The sequence below is a fragment of the Pteropus medius genome, unplaced genomic scaffold, assembly GCF_902729225.1.
Source record: "Pteropus medius unplaced genomic scaffold, Ma_sr-lr_union100, whole genome shotgun sequence".
NCBI lineage: Eukaryota > Metazoa > Chordata > Mammalia > Chiroptera > Pteropodidae > Pteropus > Pteropus medius.
This window is the reverse complement of record NW_024349802.1, coordinates 4,393,589-4,412,221: the sequence shown is the minus strand read 5'-3', so window position 1 is coordinate 4,412,221 and position 18,633 is coordinate 4,393,589. Positions and strand designations below refer to the sequence as shown.

The 18,633-nt window shown below is 52.0% G+C and overlaps 2 protein-coding genes and 1 long non-coding RNA gene across 3 annotated transcripts in view; 1 reads left to right on the top strand and 2 right to left on the bottom strand.

Annotated features, from left to right (window-relative positions):
* The window catches only part of LOC120581187 (disintegrin and metalloproteinase domain-containing protein 12-like), a 26,860-nt gene extending 25,968 nt beyond the window's left edge, over positions 1 to 892 (bottom strand). Inside the window, exons 1-2 of the mRNA XM_039835926.1 lie at positions 824 to 892; positions 566 to 704 (exon numbers count right to left, since the gene is read on the bottom strand). Coding sequence (XP_039691860.1) covers positions 566 to 704; positions 824 to 892 — 208 coding nt within the window. The remainder of the gene's footprint in view (positions 1 to 565; positions 705 to 823) is intronic.
* Positions 893 to 2,046: 1,154 nt separating this feature from the next.
* The window catches only part of LOC120581264 (disintegrin and metalloproteinase domain-containing protein 12-like), a 270,870-nt gene continuing 254,283 nt past the window's right edge, over positions 2,047 to 18,633 (bottom strand). Inside the window, exons 13-17 of the mRNA XM_039836010.1 lie at positions 15,706 to 15,795; positions 14,069 to 14,264; positions 5,092 to 5,200; positions 4,793 to 4,991; positions 2,047 to 2,663 (exon numbers count right to left, since the gene is read on the bottom strand). Of these exons, the coding sequence (XP_039691944.1) occupies positions 2,478 to 2,663; positions 4,793 to 4,991; positions 5,092 to 5,200; positions 14,069 to 14,264; positions 15,706 to 15,795 (780 nt within the window). The 3' untranslated portion in view covers positions 2,047 to 2,477. The remainder of the gene's footprint in view (positions 2,664 to 4,792; positions 4,992 to 5,091; positions 5,201 to 14,068; positions 14,265 to 15,705; positions 15,796 to 18,633) is intronic.
* Positions 8,961 to 18,633, top strand: part of LOC120581272 (uncharacterized) — a 26,836-nt gene continuing 17,163 nt past the window's right edge. Inside the window, exon 1 of the long non-coding RNA XR_005647222.1 lies at positions 8,961 to 13,624. This is a non-coding gene — a long non-coding RNA (uncharacterized LOC120581272). The remainder of the gene's footprint in view (positions 13,625 to 18,633) is intronic.

The following is an 18,633-nucleotide window of genomic DNA, read 5'->3' as shown; positions in this document are numbered from 1 at the left end:
GAAGCAGAGTTAGGGCGCCCCGCCACCTGCGGCAGAGTTAGGGCACCCCTCCGCCTGCGGCAGAGTTAGGGCGCCCCTCCACCTGCGGCAGAGTTAGGGCACCTCCACCTGCGGCAGAGTTAGGGCCCCTCCGCCTGCGGCAGCGGCAGCAGGGAGTCTCTGAGCCCGCCCTGGGTGCCACGGCGAAGCAAAGGCCCCATCTCCACCCTAAAGTCAGACTCAGTCCCTGTGGAAACAAGCCCAAAACACAGCTCCACACAGGGGAGACCAGAGCCCGAGGCTACACGTGTCACTTGACGTGCCTGTCAGCTGCCGTCAGGCGACATGGAGACAGGGCTCCGCCACTCCCTTCCGCCCCTTCTCGTGTACACCCAGGAAACTGTCCGCATCTGGCCACGATGAGAAGCCGTCTCTGCGGTGAAGAGGGGCCTGGCTTCGGGGACGTGGACACTGAGCGGGCCTGACCAGCCTGGGCATTTGCAGATGCGCGGCTCGGCGAGGCTGGGTGACCCGGGTGACCTGGGTCCCACATGCGCCGACAGCTGGGCTGCCTGTTTCCTGATACCGCAGAAGGGACGCTTCCTCTGAGCCCGCTCCCTTATCTCTGGCCTGGGATGCCCGCCTCCTTCCTGCAGAGTCTCCCGGTGGCAGTTTCCTGGCTCCCGGCCCTGCCCCGTGGGCACCATAACCAAGAGCTGTTGTCCCTGCGAAACAGGAGTACGGCTCTGGCGTGACGGGAAAGGGTGCCCAAGGAGGCAGCTCCCTGAGCAAGCAACCTGTGGAGGCTGCAGTCCCGGAGGGGCCACTCCGGCCGCCCGGTCACCGGCTGCTCCTGTGCTTGTTGCATGTGCAGCTCGCTGACCTGCTCCGTGAACCAATGGCATGTGAGCATGGGAACGAGAGGGCATTGTTTCTACGACAATTAGCCCGACGCTTTGGGAACACTGGGTAAAGGCGAGTCACCGAGAAGAATTTCTGACCAGTTGGGATGGGCGGGGCCGCTGCGGGATGGACCGCGGCGCAGTGTCTTCCGAGTGTCTGAGTTTGCCTTCCACTTAAGGACACGAGCTTCGCACGGCAGCTTCCACCTGCCCGGAGGCCTCAGCCCCGTATCTAGATATTACTGGTTGGGGTCAAATACACACTTCTGTATTTTAAGGCCAAATAAAATGTTTGGAGTATATGTCTCATTTGTGATATTTCTCTGCTTTCGCTGATTTTTTTTTTTTTTTTGATGAATCAACCCCCTGCCTCAATTGCTTCAAATAAAACAGTGAGGATGTAAATGCGAAAGTATCTTTTTACAAAACTATGACTAAGCAGAATTAGCTGCCACGTGGCACAGCCAACGGTGTACCTCTGGCTTCTTCAAAGACCCTACAGGTGCACCACCCCCCGGGCCCAGGCACGGTCCTGCCCACGCTGTTTTGCACAGTCTCCCACTGCCGGGTGGTCATCGAGGTCACGTTGCAGCAGGTGGTGGAAGCGCTAGCACCCCCACCTCCCCCCGCTACAGGTGCTGCTGGTGAGCCAGGTGTCACTGGGGCGGGACGGTGGTCGGGATACTTGTTGCCAAGTCACAGCAGCTGCTTCACCTGCCCGGAGAATGGTTCCCCGGGGAGGCTGGCAGGTGAGAAGTCCAGCGTCCCTGAGCCGGCGCTGCTATTAAGTGGTCATGTAACCTTGGACACGTTGTCACCCCAACTTGAGCCAGAGCTGCCTCATCAGTGCAGTAAAAAGGCTGCACTGATCTTATAGCCACTAGGAAGAAACCTGTGATCCGGTGAAGGCAGAAAAAGATTCTGCTTCATGTTGACAGTCAGCTCCATTCAATCCGAGGTGGCGCTGCCATGTTTTATGGTTACAGCACAACGGTAATTATATAAAAACCCCATAATTCTATGTTCGAATCGTTGGCAAGTGTCTGCAAGTTTTAAAAATAGAATTTGGAGCACGATTTCTGTAGAAAAGGTTTCAGCAAAACACATGAACCACCGGCATGGCTAATCGAGATTAATATGATTCCATTGGAAATAATGAAGCCCGTCAGGAAAAATAAATTATATTGTAAACAATTAGAGTCCTCTTCTGCCCTAAAGAGTCTCTGAACTAAAATAACAGCCTTCCTTAGTTGAAAGCCATCGTATGTGATTTCGGGAACATGTGGTCAGTATGTTCTGTCTTCTCTGTCCTAATTCTTTCTGGAAGCATTTCAGTTCAGACACATTCCGAATCTCGGTTGTAAAAAGGACATAGCTCAGCTTGCAATGCTATTGCAAAACTCTCCACGAGGAAAGGTTAGGCTTAAAATTACTTTGAAGATGACAAAGTCCTTTTTTAAAAAAAAATCATGAGTGTTAATTTGAAAGATAATCACTGCTCAATCTGATTTTCTTTGTTAAATAAAACTCACATTTGCCATTGCTACGAAAAGGTCAAAGGAAAGGAATGGTCTTTAGAATATTGAGAAGACGCTGCTATATTTTTAAAAACGTATGAATTGCGAAAGCCTCAACAAATAAATGACTTAGTGCTTCATTTGTTATGGACTGGCTAACAAAGGCAGCCCAGCCCGGTGCACTCACCCCTCTGCCATGGCACTGCTTTGCACATTCGTGGACACCGAAGACACTAATATTTTGACACCGACGATTGAGGCAGATCTACAGAAGGAGAAAAACACAGCAAACGTCTCAGTACGCCTGCGAGCCCACGCGCACGCACGTGTCTGTGCATTCAAAAAGGGCAGGCCGCGGGAAGTTTGGGGACGAAGACCTCCCTTCAGGTGATGTGGATGCAGCAAGAGGACACGCTTTTCCGCTGGGACATGGACCGCGCCGCCCGCCGCCCAGCCCGGCGCATGTCGGGACTCAGCTCGGTGTGAATGCCACTGAGTTCTTTTAGACTCTCATAGCATTTTATACGGTTTCAGGCGATCCTGAAATTCTGATAACTGATTTTCTCGTGATTTTTGTTGGAAGCTAGCAATGAAATCTATGTATTGCAGCATCTCTCCCTCCCCCCATCCCCCCGTCCCCATTAAAAGATACAGGAGCGGATGAAGTGGACCAGTCCTTATCCTGGGGCCTGCACAGACTCAGAGACTCCAAGAATTCAGGGTCCAGGAACCTTTTAAGGGAGATATTGAAATATGGGAACTTTTCCAAAACACTGACTGACAAGTGCTATCACCGATGACATAAACCATCAACAGAAAAGCTCAGCAGAGGAAAACAGACGGCCCCCTTGTATTTATCAAGCCCCTGCAGAGGCAGTCATTTGCTAATGACACCGGGTTGGTTGAAAGAGTTTAGTTTCATTTCAAAGGTGCATAATATACTCCAGACTCAAGGGATCAGGACCTTTATCTCCCATAAGATGCTACAAATTAGTGGAGTCAAAAGAAGAAAAGCCTAATTTTTCGACTGCAGAAGCATTTTTAAATCAAGTAGACCCTTCCTACGGGAAGTTCACCGTCTGATCCCAAATGCTTGTGTAAGGCACAATTAATGCTCTCTGGAGAAAGTGCCGGCGTGAGCAGCTCCAGGCGGGTGGCAGTCTTGGCTAAGAGGACTGTCACATTCCAGCTGATACAAGAAATGGTCCGAGGATGCAATTAACACACCAGAACCCCAGTCCGAATCACAGTGTCTAGGTGCTGCTCTCCAAACCCACACCAAGGCTAAAGATGGCTTTCAGAGAACCCAGTGTCAGTAGAAACAGAGATCAAAGTTCATGTAAGCTTGCACGGGAAGCAAAAACTCATCGATAAACCGAGTCCTTGGAATTCCAGTGTTCAGATGCACCTGGCCCTGGTTGTTTAAGACCGCAGGGTTAAAAGCGGTCATTCTAACGTCGAGGCCTGACTAGGAGCTAACGTGTGTGGCTCGGGAGACGGCCAGAGTGTATGACAGGCTTCACGTATCATCCTACTTCCTCAAAGATAAAGCATTTGTGGCTGAGGGTGTCTGGGGGAAAGAGGGGTGACAGAGGAAATTCCTGCCCTGGGGACTCTGTGAAAGGATCTGAATGTGCATTTTTCTTCCTACTTTGTGACGTCTATGTTAGTGAGTGATTCATAATGGGGTCCTAAAAAATCATGTGGAGGTTGATTCATCTTCTGTCCTAAAATATTTTATTAACTTGCTGTCATTTAGTCTGATGAGAAAGTTTGGTGAAGAAAAATCAACATGGCAGAATGTGAAAAATCTCAAACATTTTTTTTTTTTTTCATTTTTGACTTTATTTCTAAACCTTCAAGTATCTCAGTCTACATTTCCCCCAGTCTCCAAAGGAACTCACTCCTGGTGTTAAGCTTATCCTATCTCTTCGCCTCCCTATTCTCTCTACGGGGGTCTCTGAAAATGTACCCGACTTCTCATTCTCTCCAGGTGAGAACAAGTCCCCAGCAACTCCGTGCCAAGAACCAAGGCCACATTTCCAAGAACAATATCATGGGCTCCAGTGTTTCCTTCCAAAGTAATTTCCTGGCTGGAAACCCTCAGACACCCAGAGAGCGGGAATGACTTCTGAACACTAAAGGACTGACTGAAAACAAGCTTGGTTTCCCCAAATCTGCATCTCAATGGCCCACATTGAAATGGAGTCTAAATCTCTGGGATTTATTGACTTTTTCTTCTAGGTGCAAAGAACCAGATTCCAGAGAGGGAGTTCTCAGAAGGAGTTTAGGAAACCAAACCGACCTCATAACTCAGTTCTTGGATAAGACACTCTGCAGCGGGCGCCCTTCCAGTCTTACAGTGCGAGTGAGCATCGCGCTTTGGGGTCTTACTTTTCCATCCGCGCACTTCGTGCCGGCCAGCACGAGCCCCGGGTCCGGCATGTCATCGCCCAAGTACACGTGGGTCCCGCGGCACAGAATCCGACCTCCTTCCTGCAGCGGGATGTTCGTTTCTATGGAAACGGCATTGGTACCAATGACCGGCCGGCTGGCACCTCCTTGACACTGGATTTTCCCACATTTAGCGTCTCTGGAAGGGCGAGAAGAAACGGTCCCCCAGAGAGGGGAGTCTTGGAACCCGCCCGACACGATGCGGGGAGCTCCAAGTGATGGCGTGGCCGGTTCCATACCTCAGCTCGCATTTGGCAAAGGAACCCTTGGAGCTTTTGCCACAGTTGCCGTAAGGGTCACCTGCAGAGTTGACTCTCTCAAAGCAGATCCCAGGAGCGGGCTTAGCGCCTGAAACAGAAGCAAAACAGTACCATCACCTCCTGCAAGTAATTTTAGTATTTTTCTCTGGACGGCACTGGGCTTCCCGGTTAAGGGGAGGAGTGTTCTGCATCCAAAGGCCTCTCGGGCGTCTTGGCAGATGCCCGACAGGAGCCGGCGGTGGGGGCCGGGCCTCCACTCTCAGCGCAGCTCGGGCCGGTGGCACGTGCAGCCTCTCAGGACGCGAGGCCTGGCAGTGGGGTCAGACCCGATCTGCAGAGAAAGGGGGTGGCTGGCTGGCTGCAGGACCGGGGGAAGCTGGCTCTCTCTCTCACCACATCCCACACAGTTCCGGTGAGAAAATGCAAGCTCCAGCAGCTGTGAGGGCGAATGACTAACGTGGGGAGCCAGTGAGAGAGAACAAACGAGAACGCAGAGATCTCACGGGGCGTTCTCACCTCATAGAGCCCCACCGTGTTCGCAAGGCAGAGGCTCCCGTCGGAGGCCGTGGAGGCGTAACACCCGGTAGCCGCTCCCCACAGCATGGCCTTGCTAGTCGAAGGAGCACGGGAGCCAGAGAGCTCAGGGGATGGCCATTTCTAGCACATCTTCCGACCAGGGACAGAGAAAACACGCCGTGGGGTTCGCGCTGCCGAAGCCTTGGGGGGCCCTCGGACCCTAGGCCCAGCGACCTCTATTGACTGTCTGAGAAATTTGGAGAAATGTTCTGCTTTCATCACCGTAAACTGTGCCCTGTGCTGTGACCTTGGCCTGCCCTCTCTCGCACGTGGGTGTGCTGTCTGGGTGCTTCCTCTCATCTGCTGGGATGCCAGCAGACTTTGCCTGTCTCCACTCCCAACAATGGGGGCTCCATTTGCCTTCCAAGGCTTATGTAAGACACCAATCTAATGTTCTCCCAGGGGGCAAGTTGTTCTTAGCACTAAAAACATCCATCTTTCTTCAACCTGTCCCCAATCCCTCTTCTCAGCTACGAGCAGATGTCATCAGCATCTCATTAAAACAAACAATCGGATAAATCAAACCAAAACCTTTGCAACAGTTGAGATCGGTAATGGGTTCAGCCAGTGGCCTCTGCACTAAATCGCCCCCATCCTGGGCTCTCATTGTCCCACTCTGTTTTTTAAACCATTTTGGAGAGGCCTCTCCAAACTCCATTTGGTCATCACCCCAAACCGAACGCCATTCACGGAAAGAGGCAAGGTCTCCGGTTCCCCAGCCTCACATTCCTTTCTCTGCGCCCCAGATTCACGTCTCTGCTCACGGCGTGACCCCACCGCTGACACACTCGGCGCCCGCCTGTCGCGGGTCTGTTTCTTCCCCATTCTGCCCTCCTCTTTTTCATCTGCTTGCTGGAGGGGAGAGGGATGGGGTCGGTGAGCCTCCACCTTGAGCCCGCACTTTGCACTTCAATTAATCCTGTTTGATGGGACTTTGATCGAAGTACCTGGATCCAACTGACCAAAGCGGTTTGAAAAGCCTGGCACATGAATACCAGAAACTCGGCAGTTCTGTATTTGCATGGACCCTATGGATACATCGCCGGTCTGTCTGGCTTTGTCTCTCCTTCTCTCTGTCTTTTCTTCCCTTCTATCCATCCATCACCTACCCCACCCACCACCCACTCACCCTCCACCCTCCATCCTCCACCCTCCATCCTCCATCCTCCCCTCATGTTGCAGGCTTCCATTACACACACATTTATTTGGCACTTACTCTCTGCTGGGCGCTGGGGGTATAGTGCTGAGCAATTGGGATAACACTCTTGCTTGCTTTAAAATTGCAAGGTCAGACAGAAAACAAACATGTGACTCTGTCCCCTGAAGCCCAGTGGTGGAGCACTGTGAAGAAAACAACGGCCTCACGGGCTGTGGCCCTGGGCAGTCTGCTCAGGGTAAACGTCTTAAAGGAAAACCTGTCAGGGACTGAAAACTTTCACCAGCTTTCATCGATACTCTGAAACCGCTGTTAATTTGGGGTGGGGGCTGAGGGACAGAAGGTGGAGGAGGATGGAGCAGGACTCTGTTTACAGTGCTTGTTCTTGTCCAGGGGGTTGGCGTTTCCTACCCTGGGGTCTTCAAGCTGGGTGAGAAATTGTGCGTGGATGCTTAAAGGCCAAGGAGTTTGAAAAACAAACTCGTCTGAGAAGTACATAAACTGTCGAGGCCCGACCCGGGTCACAGCGCCTCCTGCTGTCCCACCTCGTTTCAAGCTGCGTGTAGGACGCTGCAGGTAGGTTCCGGGGCAGTTCACCTGTTCATGTCACCAAACACTTCTCCCAGATCCTTTTTTTTGGGAACAGAACTCTTTTCTTACGGAAAACCCATTTTATCTGGTTCAGGTGGGCTGTTTCTTTCCCCAATGCCAAATGGATGAGCGTCTGGCCAGAGTGCTCCAAGGCCACCGGTCACATGACTGGGCCAAGGCCAGCACGTGACTGAAGCCAGGTAATCAGAGTCCTCCTTGGAATGCCACTGGAGCCAGTGGGAGGGTCCTGGCTGCTGTGTCCCTCTGCACCTGACTGTGTCCTGCAGGAACTCCCTCCATCCCCTCCGCCCCCGAGGCCGGGGTCAGGCCTCCTCCTCTCATCCCTCCCGTAGGGCTGTCCCCTCCTCCTACTTACACTTGCTCTTGCCTTGCGATGTCCCAAATCTCCTGCCTGTCAAAACCCCTGAGGGCAGGGACGGCGCCTCAGGCCTGTGCAGACCGGGTGCAGTCCAAGGACAAACGAGAGAAAAGCCACAGGCAAAGCATTCTGGGGAAAGACATGTCTCCAATGGCCTCCCCAGAGGAAATCAACTGTGACTTCTGTGGAACAAAGCATCTTAGGTAGGTGGACACCATCTCCTGGCTTCTCTGTCCTGTGAGTCTGGGATTTTCACCCAGTGAAGTATCACCATGCTGTCTTATGAGGGCAAAGATGTGAGTTCATGACGAGACACCTTGTACTTGCTGCAAAGAGCAACTACCGTTTCCTTCAAGTTCAGGCAAAGTGAGGAACCTCGTAAGCAGGAGACCTCGTTCTGGGGTCTCCGTGCTGACCTCGGGAGCTGAGGCAGCTCTTGCTTAAAGAAAAACATCGGCAAAGGAAACAGATGTGGAGACACAAACCCAGAGACAACTTGGTGAGCGCCTGGGCTGTGGAACCTGCCAAGGCCAGTGCGGACAGTGGACGAGGTCCAGCAAAGTCTTCCGTGTGGCTTTTGTGTGTTAGAGGCCACCTGACATCTACCGTAGATGACTTACGGTAAATGACTCCCATCCATTCATAAGGTGTTCTAAAGCACAAATTTGTTCAACACTACTGCACTTAAAAAATGCCTGTCTTCATGTTTTCATGAAGACAAGAGGGTTCATGTCTCTCCCTTGAAAAAAGAATGACGTCTTCTTAACCACTATTATGCGGCATCAATTTACAGCCTGAGACTTCTTAACGATGGAACACGTACAGGTTTTGCCATTATCCAAAGATAAAACCGAGTCTTTCAGAGGGAGTTTTGACATTCCACTGTATTTTATAATTATATAGGAAGCGCTGGGTTTTCATTTCTAGTTTTATCTTCCGAGTGATATAACTTCTATTTGTAATCGTAGTTTGGAATTTCCCAGTGTCATTATGTCTTTCGAAAGAGACATGATGACATCTTGATTTAAGCCCACAATTTACTTGCTCTAATCTTTCCTTAAAATGACTCCATTATGCAAATGTTCTTCAGGCCCATCGGCTCCTTCTCCCCGCCACGAACGTCCACAGACGGGCACTTCTAGAAACAACCGGAGGGTCTGGTGCTCTCTCTGCTCCCCTGTCTCACTTCCCCAAGTCGATCTCCACTTCAATCAGAAAACGAAGCCTAAAGAAACAAAGTTTACCCTTTCCTTCTCTCACTGTGGGAGGAAGACTTTCCTGACTCCCAAACAACATGGCTCTTGGAACAATTTCTTGCCCTCTGCAGCCGCCGTAGCTGTAGATGATGAGCGAATGCACTACTCCGGGTGTGTTATGATAAACTGAACTCATTTAAATGGGCCTTACAAATAAATACTCAATACTTACCAGCTCATAAAAATCGTCTGGCTAGCTCACACCGCATGAATCGGGTGGCACGAGATTCCAGTGAGTGATAAAATAGATGAAATGGACATAATTCGGGACTTTCCCGATGCACGATGTTTGTGGCTCTAGACATGTAGTCATCTGCAAGACCGATTTCCAAGTACTGTTTCCTGTGCCCATGCTAGTGTTTCAGATAAACAGCGTTGGCAAAAGTAAATTTTCTGCCTGAAGAAAAATATTTAGCTGTATTTCAGAGGGAGTAAAGGTCGTGTCTCATTGACAGAAAATCTTCGGGCTATTAAGACTAAGCTGGACAAGGACGACTAAATACAAGTCGCAGTTTGAACTGCTGATAACATTGACGTGTTTGACATCAACATATAAAACGTTGAGATTCGTGGGTGCAAAATCAGCGAGGGAAAAAAAATTAAACTCCTAGCCAATGAGATCATCATCAGCAATAATTTGAAAAAGAAACAAATGTAGCAAAAAACTAAAGAGAGAGTCTGAAAGTGTATAACTTTGCCAGTTAAGGAGGTATGGGCATAGGTTTTGAATTTTTTATCATCTTAGTTGTAGAAAGATTTAAAAGCAGGATTATTTTGGATTGAGATGAGCCCATTTCGAAAGGGGCTGGCTGGCTGGAGGGAACGGCTTCATCCGGTTAGTCTTGGGCAGCCAGATCTGCAGAGTGAGTAACCGACTTCCTGACTGTAACTGGAGAGTCCTGGATGAGTCACTAACTCGGCCAGGTCACCTGGGGGCAAATGGCATGGGCCGGCAGAGCAAGAGCCCAGGGACGCCTGGTGTTCAGAGCATTCGTGGACGGATGGGAAAACAAGATATTGCAAGTGCATCCTCATCAGTAAGTTTTCCTTTCCTGAATCCCGAAAGCGAATTCAAGCCAACCAGCGTTCAAACGCTCTCAGCCCCTTGCGTCTAGCTGGCCAGGGGCCTGGCTGAGGAAGTTCCCTCCGCCCCCCGGGACTGTGACGGTCACATCCTGACCCTACTCCAGGTCCAGGCAAGAGCGTACAGGAGCTGTGGAAAGTATGTCACTCTGGCATAAACAGCGCTCTTGAGTCAGCATCTTATAATAGCAGGACAGCAAAGAACAGTTAATGAATAAGAGGATGGGGTGACATGAAGATCTCTGCTCTCCTCCAGGCCACAGCCCAAGCTCTAGACAAGCAGACCTGCCCGCACGTCCCTGAAGGGGCCCCATGGTCCCTGTGTGCCTTGACCTCTGCCGTTCTATATGCAGGAAATACCCTTACTTTCTGCCCTGGCAAATGACTACTCCAGGCCAACCCCATCTAGGATGCCTTCCTGATTGACTCCACCAGCACCACCCCCCTCACTGCCAGGCTGAACCCCCCGTCTCATCCATGCACCACCATATCACAGCCGTAGATGGCCCAGGACTCAAGGATCTTGCTCACTGGTCTGTGAGCTTCCTGCAAATACAGATTTACTGGGTCCTGTGCACCCAGCATGCTAGTACACGTGACATATCACGTAGAATAGACACTAAGCTACATGAGAGGACAACCATATACCCGTGGGGCAGGCACACTGCTGTCCCCATTCTATAGATGAGGCACAACGAGGTCGAGTATCTGCTGACGGTCACCGTGCCTAACAGTGGTCTGTGCAACGCCTGTGGCAGGCAGAAAACAGAACCCCAAAGAGGCCTGTGCCCTTATCCTTGGAACCTGTGACAATGTTGCCTTGTGTGGCAAAAGGGACCGAAGATGTGATTGCGAGGGGGGATCGTCCTGATAATCTGGTGAGTCCGCGAGGCTCATAAGAGGAAGGCAGGAGGGTCAGAGGAGATGTGAGTGCAGGAGGTGCCAGAGAGAGACAGAGATTCGGAGATGCTGTGCCGCTGGCCTTGGGGATGCAGGAAGGGATCACGTGCCAAGGAGTGCAGGTGGCCGCTGAGAGCGGGAAATGGAGTCTCCGCTAGCGCCCCCAGAAGGAGCCCTGCCTTGCCCACATCTTCGTCTTAGGGTTTCTGACCCCCAGAACTATGCGATGACAGACGTGTGTGGCTGTAATCCACCAAGTTTGTGGCGATCTGTTACAGCAGCCATGGGAAACTCATGTGCCCTTGAACTGGACGATGACGTGGCAATGCCAACCGAGAGAAGGGACACACTGCATTTGCAAGGGGTGAGAAGCCCCCAAAGACGGAGGGCCATGGCCGGTGTGGCACACACACATTCTCTGCCCTCCTGAGGGAGTTCGTGTGGGGTCGGAAGTACGAAGAAGGGGTTGGCCGAGGAAGACTGAAGCTCAGAGTCAAGAACCCGAAGTAGCTTCCTAAATCTGGTCCCCACACCTGTCGCTTCCAGGAGCTCTGAGCACCCCTCGTGCCAGGGGTGGTTAGTCTGCGTGCGATAACCCCCTCACGGCAAACCCACCACGGCCCAGGCAGGCGTCTCCTCCGTCAGCAGGGTGAGGGCGGGGAAGGGACAGAGCTGGGAGCTCCAGGCAGCGGCCCCTCCTTGGGAACTGGCGTGGGGTCCCCCGCAGGCTGGCCTCCGGCCTCGCCCTTGGCCACAGGACATTGAAAGTTCAAAGCAGGTAACTAACTTCCTGCTGCTCTCGCTTTTGGAAAGCTCAGTCCATGAGTCAGGTTGTCGGTTTGTCTGCCTGTCTAGCTCTCTCTCTCTCTCTCTTATTCTGGTCAGGCAGCTTGAGAAGAACTAATCTGATGAGATAATAAATACCAGGCTTGGTCACCATGAATCAAAGGCTTGTGGCCAGCTGAGTCACACAGTGGTGGTGGCCGGAGAGAGAGCTGTGGCGCTCCATCTGACCTCACTTTGGAATTGAGGCCAGACGCCATCATACAGCAGGACGCTGAAGAGTGCATTCCATTCTCGAGGCTCCAAGTGCTGTGTGTGCTCTGGCCACAGACTGCTCCCTGGAAGGGAGCATTATAACGTCCCCCGTAACTCAAGAAGGGGAGATGACCGAGTCTGGAGAAAGGCTGGGAAGGGACAGCCACTAGGGACGCTTTATGCCATGAAGATTTGGCCTGCAGCCGTAGCCACTGTCCCAAGGTGACCTTACTTGGCTGAAAGATGTCTGAAGTCACTAAACCATTCGGAGCCCATGTAACCATTCGACACGTGTATAGTGAGTGCCTACTTTCTGCTTGTCATTGCAAGGCATTCGCCCAGCTTGAGACCGTGAGACCCCAAGCTTGCCTGGGCGCCCTCCCAGCCCAGCAGGCAAGGAGGCCAGGGCTGGCAGCTGGTCAGGTCCAAAGATGAAGCACTGAGGCCCCAGGCCCCACAGGACCCCTTGCCACCTGCCGCAGCATACCCACGGAGCCCGAGGCACGCTGGAAGGCCTCAGAGGGCGAGATGGACCGGGGCTGCGCCCGCCCCATGCCACTGCACCCAGGCTGCGCTCTCCTCTCCCTCACAAGGTTCCAGGTGCAGAGGGGCCGCTCCGGCTGGGGCGGGGCTGGGGGCTCCGGCCAGGACCCGGCCCCAGGAGCCCTCTGTGCTCATTCTCTTTGCTTCGACCTTTGCTTTCACACCCCATTTAAAACCCAAACTCATGTCTAGTCATCATTTTCTGCCCTAGTTTACTCCCCTCGTCATTCTAAAAACCCAAACCTCACCACAAAAGCCCGACCAAGGGCCATATCGGATTTCGCTCCCCTCTAGAGCTGGGGCCTGGCTGACCGCAGTGGCCTGGCCACAGCTAGGGGCTCCAGCCAGAACTGAGGTCACTTCTGCAGCCAGCGGGGGCGGGAAAAATGAGGACAGGGTGGGGCCCGTGCTCCTCGTGGAGGCTGGGGTTGAGCAGCAGATGCTGGGGTGAGGACCCCACGGGGCCCCGGACCTTTGCTCTAGAAGTTGGGGTGACACAGGAGAGCCACACACGGGGGGCTGATTCTCCCCCGTTCACATCTGAGCAGCCATTGCATTTTAGAGCTTCTGTGGAATTTTAGTTCAAGACCAGGCTCTTCGGGGTGATAGCACCGTGTGTGAGTTACACGTAGGTTTTGGGTCACAGTGGCCTGGGTTCAGACCCCAGCCTCACAGCTTCGGAAAACTGACTTCTGGCCTCCGCGTTTGAGCTTTGCCTTCTGTAAAACTCTAGTCATTGTCCCTACCTCAGGGCTCGCTGGTAGGTGAGAAGGGACAGATCATACCGAGCACCCAGCCGAGATGCCCACACACGAGACGTGGTGAACGAACGGCCTCGAGCGGACGGCCACCTTCCTGCCCGGGGGCTTCTTCGAGAACACACGAGTCCGTCACTCGGCGCCTTCCACGTCCGCTGCTGTCCCCACGTTCTTCCTCTGAGCTCTGGGTGTGGGTGTCCCACCCCAGCTGTCCCTTCAGTGCGCCTTCCCGGTGAGTGCTGGCTTGCTGCTCCCCGTCCCCCCCGGTCACAGACCACTCACGCAGCAGGTCTGCCACCCGCCCCCTCCCGCGGCGGTGACTTTCTCTGGCACCCTCAGCCCCAGGTCGGGGGTCTTTGTTTGAGCAGTAAGAAGCACTTACACAGTCAGAGTGGTGGTGGCGAGTTCTGTCTGTCTGTCCAACTACCTGTTAAGCTGTCTGAGGTCAGAGGTCATGGCCGATTAGTACTGTCACCCGTGAGGCACGCAGTAGGAGCTCACACATCTCTGGCTGGATCATACTGAGCCCTGCAGGGCTGGCTCCGGCTTAGCCCAGTGCCCGGCAGGCCCCGGCCGTGCCAGGAGCCAATTCCTGCAGTAGACACTGTGCCCCAGGAGTAAGCAGCGGGCGAGGTCCCAGCCCCGCGCTCCGGGCCGGGCCGGTGGCAGCACGTACCTGGTCCCCAGAGCGTGACGCATTGCTGCTCGTGGGTCTGACAGACGCCATTGTAGCAGTAGCCGTCTAGGCCCTGGCACGGGTGCCCGTCGTGCAGGTACACGTTGGCCGGGCAGTGGGGGCTGGAGCCCGAGCAGAACTCCGGGAGGTCGCAGGAGTTGCTGCGGTCCCTGCACGCCGTTCCCGCTGGTTTCAGCTGCAACGACAGAGCGTCTGTAGCGCGTGCGCTGCGGGCAGGGGCAGCGGTTCCCAGCAGGGCTCCCGGAGCCTCACAGCGACGGGCGAGGCGCGCAGAGCCGGGCCCCGTGCAGCAGAGAGAGACGCTGCACGAAGAGCCTTGCTCTGGGGGCCCCCCCCTCCGCTGTGGGGCGCGGCCTCTTTTTAGTGTTTTTAGTGTCATTAGGGTTTCCTGATGAGCACACCAGCTAGTCACTGGCACCTGCCACTTAGAGGTGGGGGTAGGGAGTGCTCCCCGATGGACGCGTTGATTCTTAAGGAAAGGATCTCTAGTCACCAACACCGTCACGTGTTCGAAGATGAGGTTTACACGTACAGCATTAGCATTTCGGGGCAAGTTGACAAAAATAATTCCAAGGGCACAATCGCAATAGCAATTGTACGTTGTCATCAAATCACAGAGCTGGAAAACTGGTGGCAGGACTTTTTGGGGAGAGGTGGAGAAGCAGAGCAGGGAGAGGTGCAGGGTGTCGGGGGCCATCCGGCCAGCGCCTCATCTCTTTGTGGTTGAGAACATTAAGGCTCCCAGTGACTGCCCCCACCCCACCCCACCAAGGAACTTCTACCACCGGCTGCTGCATGCCGGCGGTGCCGGCTTCTTTGAATGGTCCTACGAGTTAATCACAAGTAGCAGGAAGAGAAAAAGGATGTTTTAAGCTGAACACAAAATGTTTTAACGCGCTTCTGAATCACGGTGCTCTAAGAGGGAGCTTCCTGCAGGCAGAATGCCAAGGTCGATCGCTTAACCAAACAGAAATGAAATTCCACCCTTGGCACCTGTGAATCAAGGTCTCGGGCTTCTCGGTCAGACCTCAGCTCTGAAGCACGAGACAAACAATGGGATGGCCCAGACAAGTGTGGCGATGGTGGCAGAGATGGCAGAGCTGTGACCACGCCACTCTTGGCCGGGCTGGGTCAGCTGGCACTTTCTGTGATAGGGACAGAAAGATCAAGATGTTTACACGAAAACCCCCGGGACAGCCCGCGAGGCCTCCCAGCCCAGCAGGCAGATGTTCTTGGTCAAGCGGAGGGAGCCGGCATGAGGCTGAGTGACAGGAGCGGGGACCTATTTTCGAGCCCTTAGTCTGGTTATGGCGAAGGGACCACATGCGCCTCCAACGGCACAACTGGAATATTTAACGTCGAACTTGAGTTTTTTGGTCCAATTACTTTTCAGCTGATAAATAATTTATCATAGATGACCTAGCATAAAAATGTGCATTTCACACAGAGACTGGAAGATAATAATTATTACTGGAGGAGGTGATAACACCGACACGCGTGACGAGGAGTTACAGTTTCTGCAGCAGTAAGTGCCAGGAAACCGTCTGGCCATGTTGCTTGCCCTGCGTCAGTGTGGAAGCATTTGATGTGGGTGACCTCGGGGCCAGGGGACTCACCTGGCAGTCTTCACAGCACAGTCCGTGTGCGCATACAGCATCTGGCTTCAGGGTGCACGTGGTGGCATTGCAGCAGAGACTCGTACATTCCTGGAGGGGGGAATGGGGTTCGTTGGACCGGGTCATACGGAGAGACTAGTCATTGAAAGCAAATACTGTGCCTTAAATGACTACAAAAGGAAGAAAGAACCAGACAGCCTGGCTTTTGAGCTGAAAACCAGGCCGACTGGGGATTATCTTCATCTGTAAGACAGCGAAGCTCTGTGAAGTGTTTATGAACTGACTGGGTGTGGGAGTCCCTAGGAAAACTCAGTAGCACCCGACTGCCTTTCATGAAGGGGGAAAGGAGCCTGGACAGGCAGGCCGGCGAGGGGATGCATTCGCGTTAGCCGCAGCCGGGGCTCTGGAGGGAAGACGGGTCTCCGATTGCTGCAGGTCCTGTTGCAGCGAACTGCATCGGCATCACAGGACGACTCTGAACTCATCGAACAACATACAGAGATGCATGTGAACGTCGCTCTTCGTAGAGTGAGCCTTTCGATCTGGAATGTACTAGCAGGAAGTAAAGTCAGATCAACTGTGTTTGAACCACAGTTCCCTGCAAGCCAATCAAACGCTGGAGATGAGAGTCGTCCAGCATCGGGAGGCTGAGCGACCGGGCCGGGCTCTGAGGTTAGAAATGCACGTAAGGGTGACCCCGAAGCTGGGAGGAGGACTGTGGGTGGTGCCCACTGGTTTGCAAGGGATTTAGACAGCTCAAATAGTAGACGGATTATCGTCTCTGAAAGAAAAGTGAGAGAAGAAATCAACCCCTCTGTTCTGATGAGCTTCACAAGCACCCAGTTTTTTTCTAAAAAAAAGAAACGGATTGATACCTTGTGCTTAGCTCTCAACAAAAGGCCTATACACATTTATCTAGTGTATTTATGAAGTCCTGGTACTTTAAAACACTCCAATAACTTGGAGCTTAGACATTTTAGGAAAAATTGAATTATCAGAAGAGTTTATAGGAACTTTAGCATTGATTTATCGGTGTCCTCTAATTTTATTTAACATACGATGTGTCCTGAAGAATTTATGTACTATTGGCTACGATGAAGCCAATCGTATTCGATTTTAATAGTATAATAGTTCACTCATGAAAAGCATCTTCTGTGAATGAATTTATAATTAGAATCCTAAGCGCAAGTAATAAAATTAGTTGATAATCCAGAATTATTGTTGTTCATAATTCAGAAGCTTTATGGCTAACTTAGATATCTGAATTGGAACCCATGTAAGACTTCATAAATTATGCTTTCATCTGATGTTTACCATTTGCTCCTATTAGACGTACATCCAAAGTTATTAAATTTTAAATTTGTTCAAGGGCTTTATAAACATCCGGAGTATGTAATATATACACTAAGATAAAACTGCCAAGCAGAACTCATAGCTGTAACCTCCATGAGAGTCAGGGTTTCTAATTCATGGACTTAACAAAACTAGTTTTGTTTCCTTAAAAAGAGCCCATCCCTCGCATGCCTGATCAGCACCATCCAATGTATAGCGATGGCATCGTGTTCATTACAGTCTAAATAGCTCTACTAACGACACGCCAACCAAATCACCGATTTCCTCAAGCTTCTAGATCAGCCCTCCTGAGACTGGGTCCTACGATCTTTTAGGAATGACCTCCCCGCCCCCTCACCAAACCACTAAATATAAGCAGCGGTCCAAGTGAACTTGCAGCCAAGGAGAATGGCTTTGACTTCAAAGAGGATTGATAATGAGAGGAAGATAACTAAGTTCAAAGGACATCTGTGAGCTACTGGCATCCTATTGACTTTGAACAAGGAGATAAGGCTGCTTTCCCAGTCCCACGAGCTGGAAGAATGAGAGCGTTGTCCGGACAGCCTTGTGGCTGAAGGGACTCCGGTGCCCTGGATGGAAAGCCTGCAGCAGGCACTTGCCTTTTTTAATGCCACAGAATCTACTTCTTCTGCAGTACTCTATTTACCAGAAGAGACCCATTCTTCATCTGGTGATACATTTATTATTTTAGGACTCAATAGAGAAGCTCAACAGAGCCGAGGAACACCAAGTCTCCAAAGAAGGAAGAATGATGACACCACCGGACAGTTCTCTGCAAAGGCCCCGACTGTCATTCTTAAGTTGTAGATGGTAGACACGGATACGTCTGGACATTGTTTCTGGGAGCGAGGGAGAAGAAGCTGGTTCCAGTTGTGAGCTGGGGAAGATGTTCTGACTTACTGACGTGACAGAGTCCCTCAATGGACCACGGGATGAGAAGGCATGATGACACCTTCCAGGACCCGAGCACTGGGTCAGGGGGATACAGAACCCAGGGTAACAGGTCGGACTAAAAGTTTTGGTCAAAGTGATTTGGAAACTGGAAATGGGGTGATACAGTTTGAGCCTGAACCTTGAAAAAGGAAAAATAACAAACAAGTAAACAGACAAACAAACAAACAAACTAACAAAAAACCTAAAGAGCGAGGCAACAGACTCGCCTACAACTTTGAAAGATTTCCTAGAAGAAAGAACTTTGGATGAGGAGAGTGAGAGTTCGCCTCAAATATCAAGAACTTATCCTATGAAATAAGGACCCTAACCACAGACATGTAAATTTGGGGATTACGTGCAAGGGAAATTTGGCTCTACACAAGGAAAGAGTCTGATTGGATCCGAGCTGCTCTGAGTGCAATATGCTTCCTGGAGAGCGAGCACACCCGGGCACAGCTGGATGAGCCCTTGATAGAGACGAAAGAGAGGACCGCGACATCAATGGCTGGCAAAATTCAGGCACTCAGGCATTTGCTGACACGATGGTGATGCTGACGGTGGGGGTGGTGGGGATGTTGGAAATGTCGGTGATGGTAGATAGTGGTGGTGATGCTGTTGCTGCTGCTGGTGGTGGTGATGGTG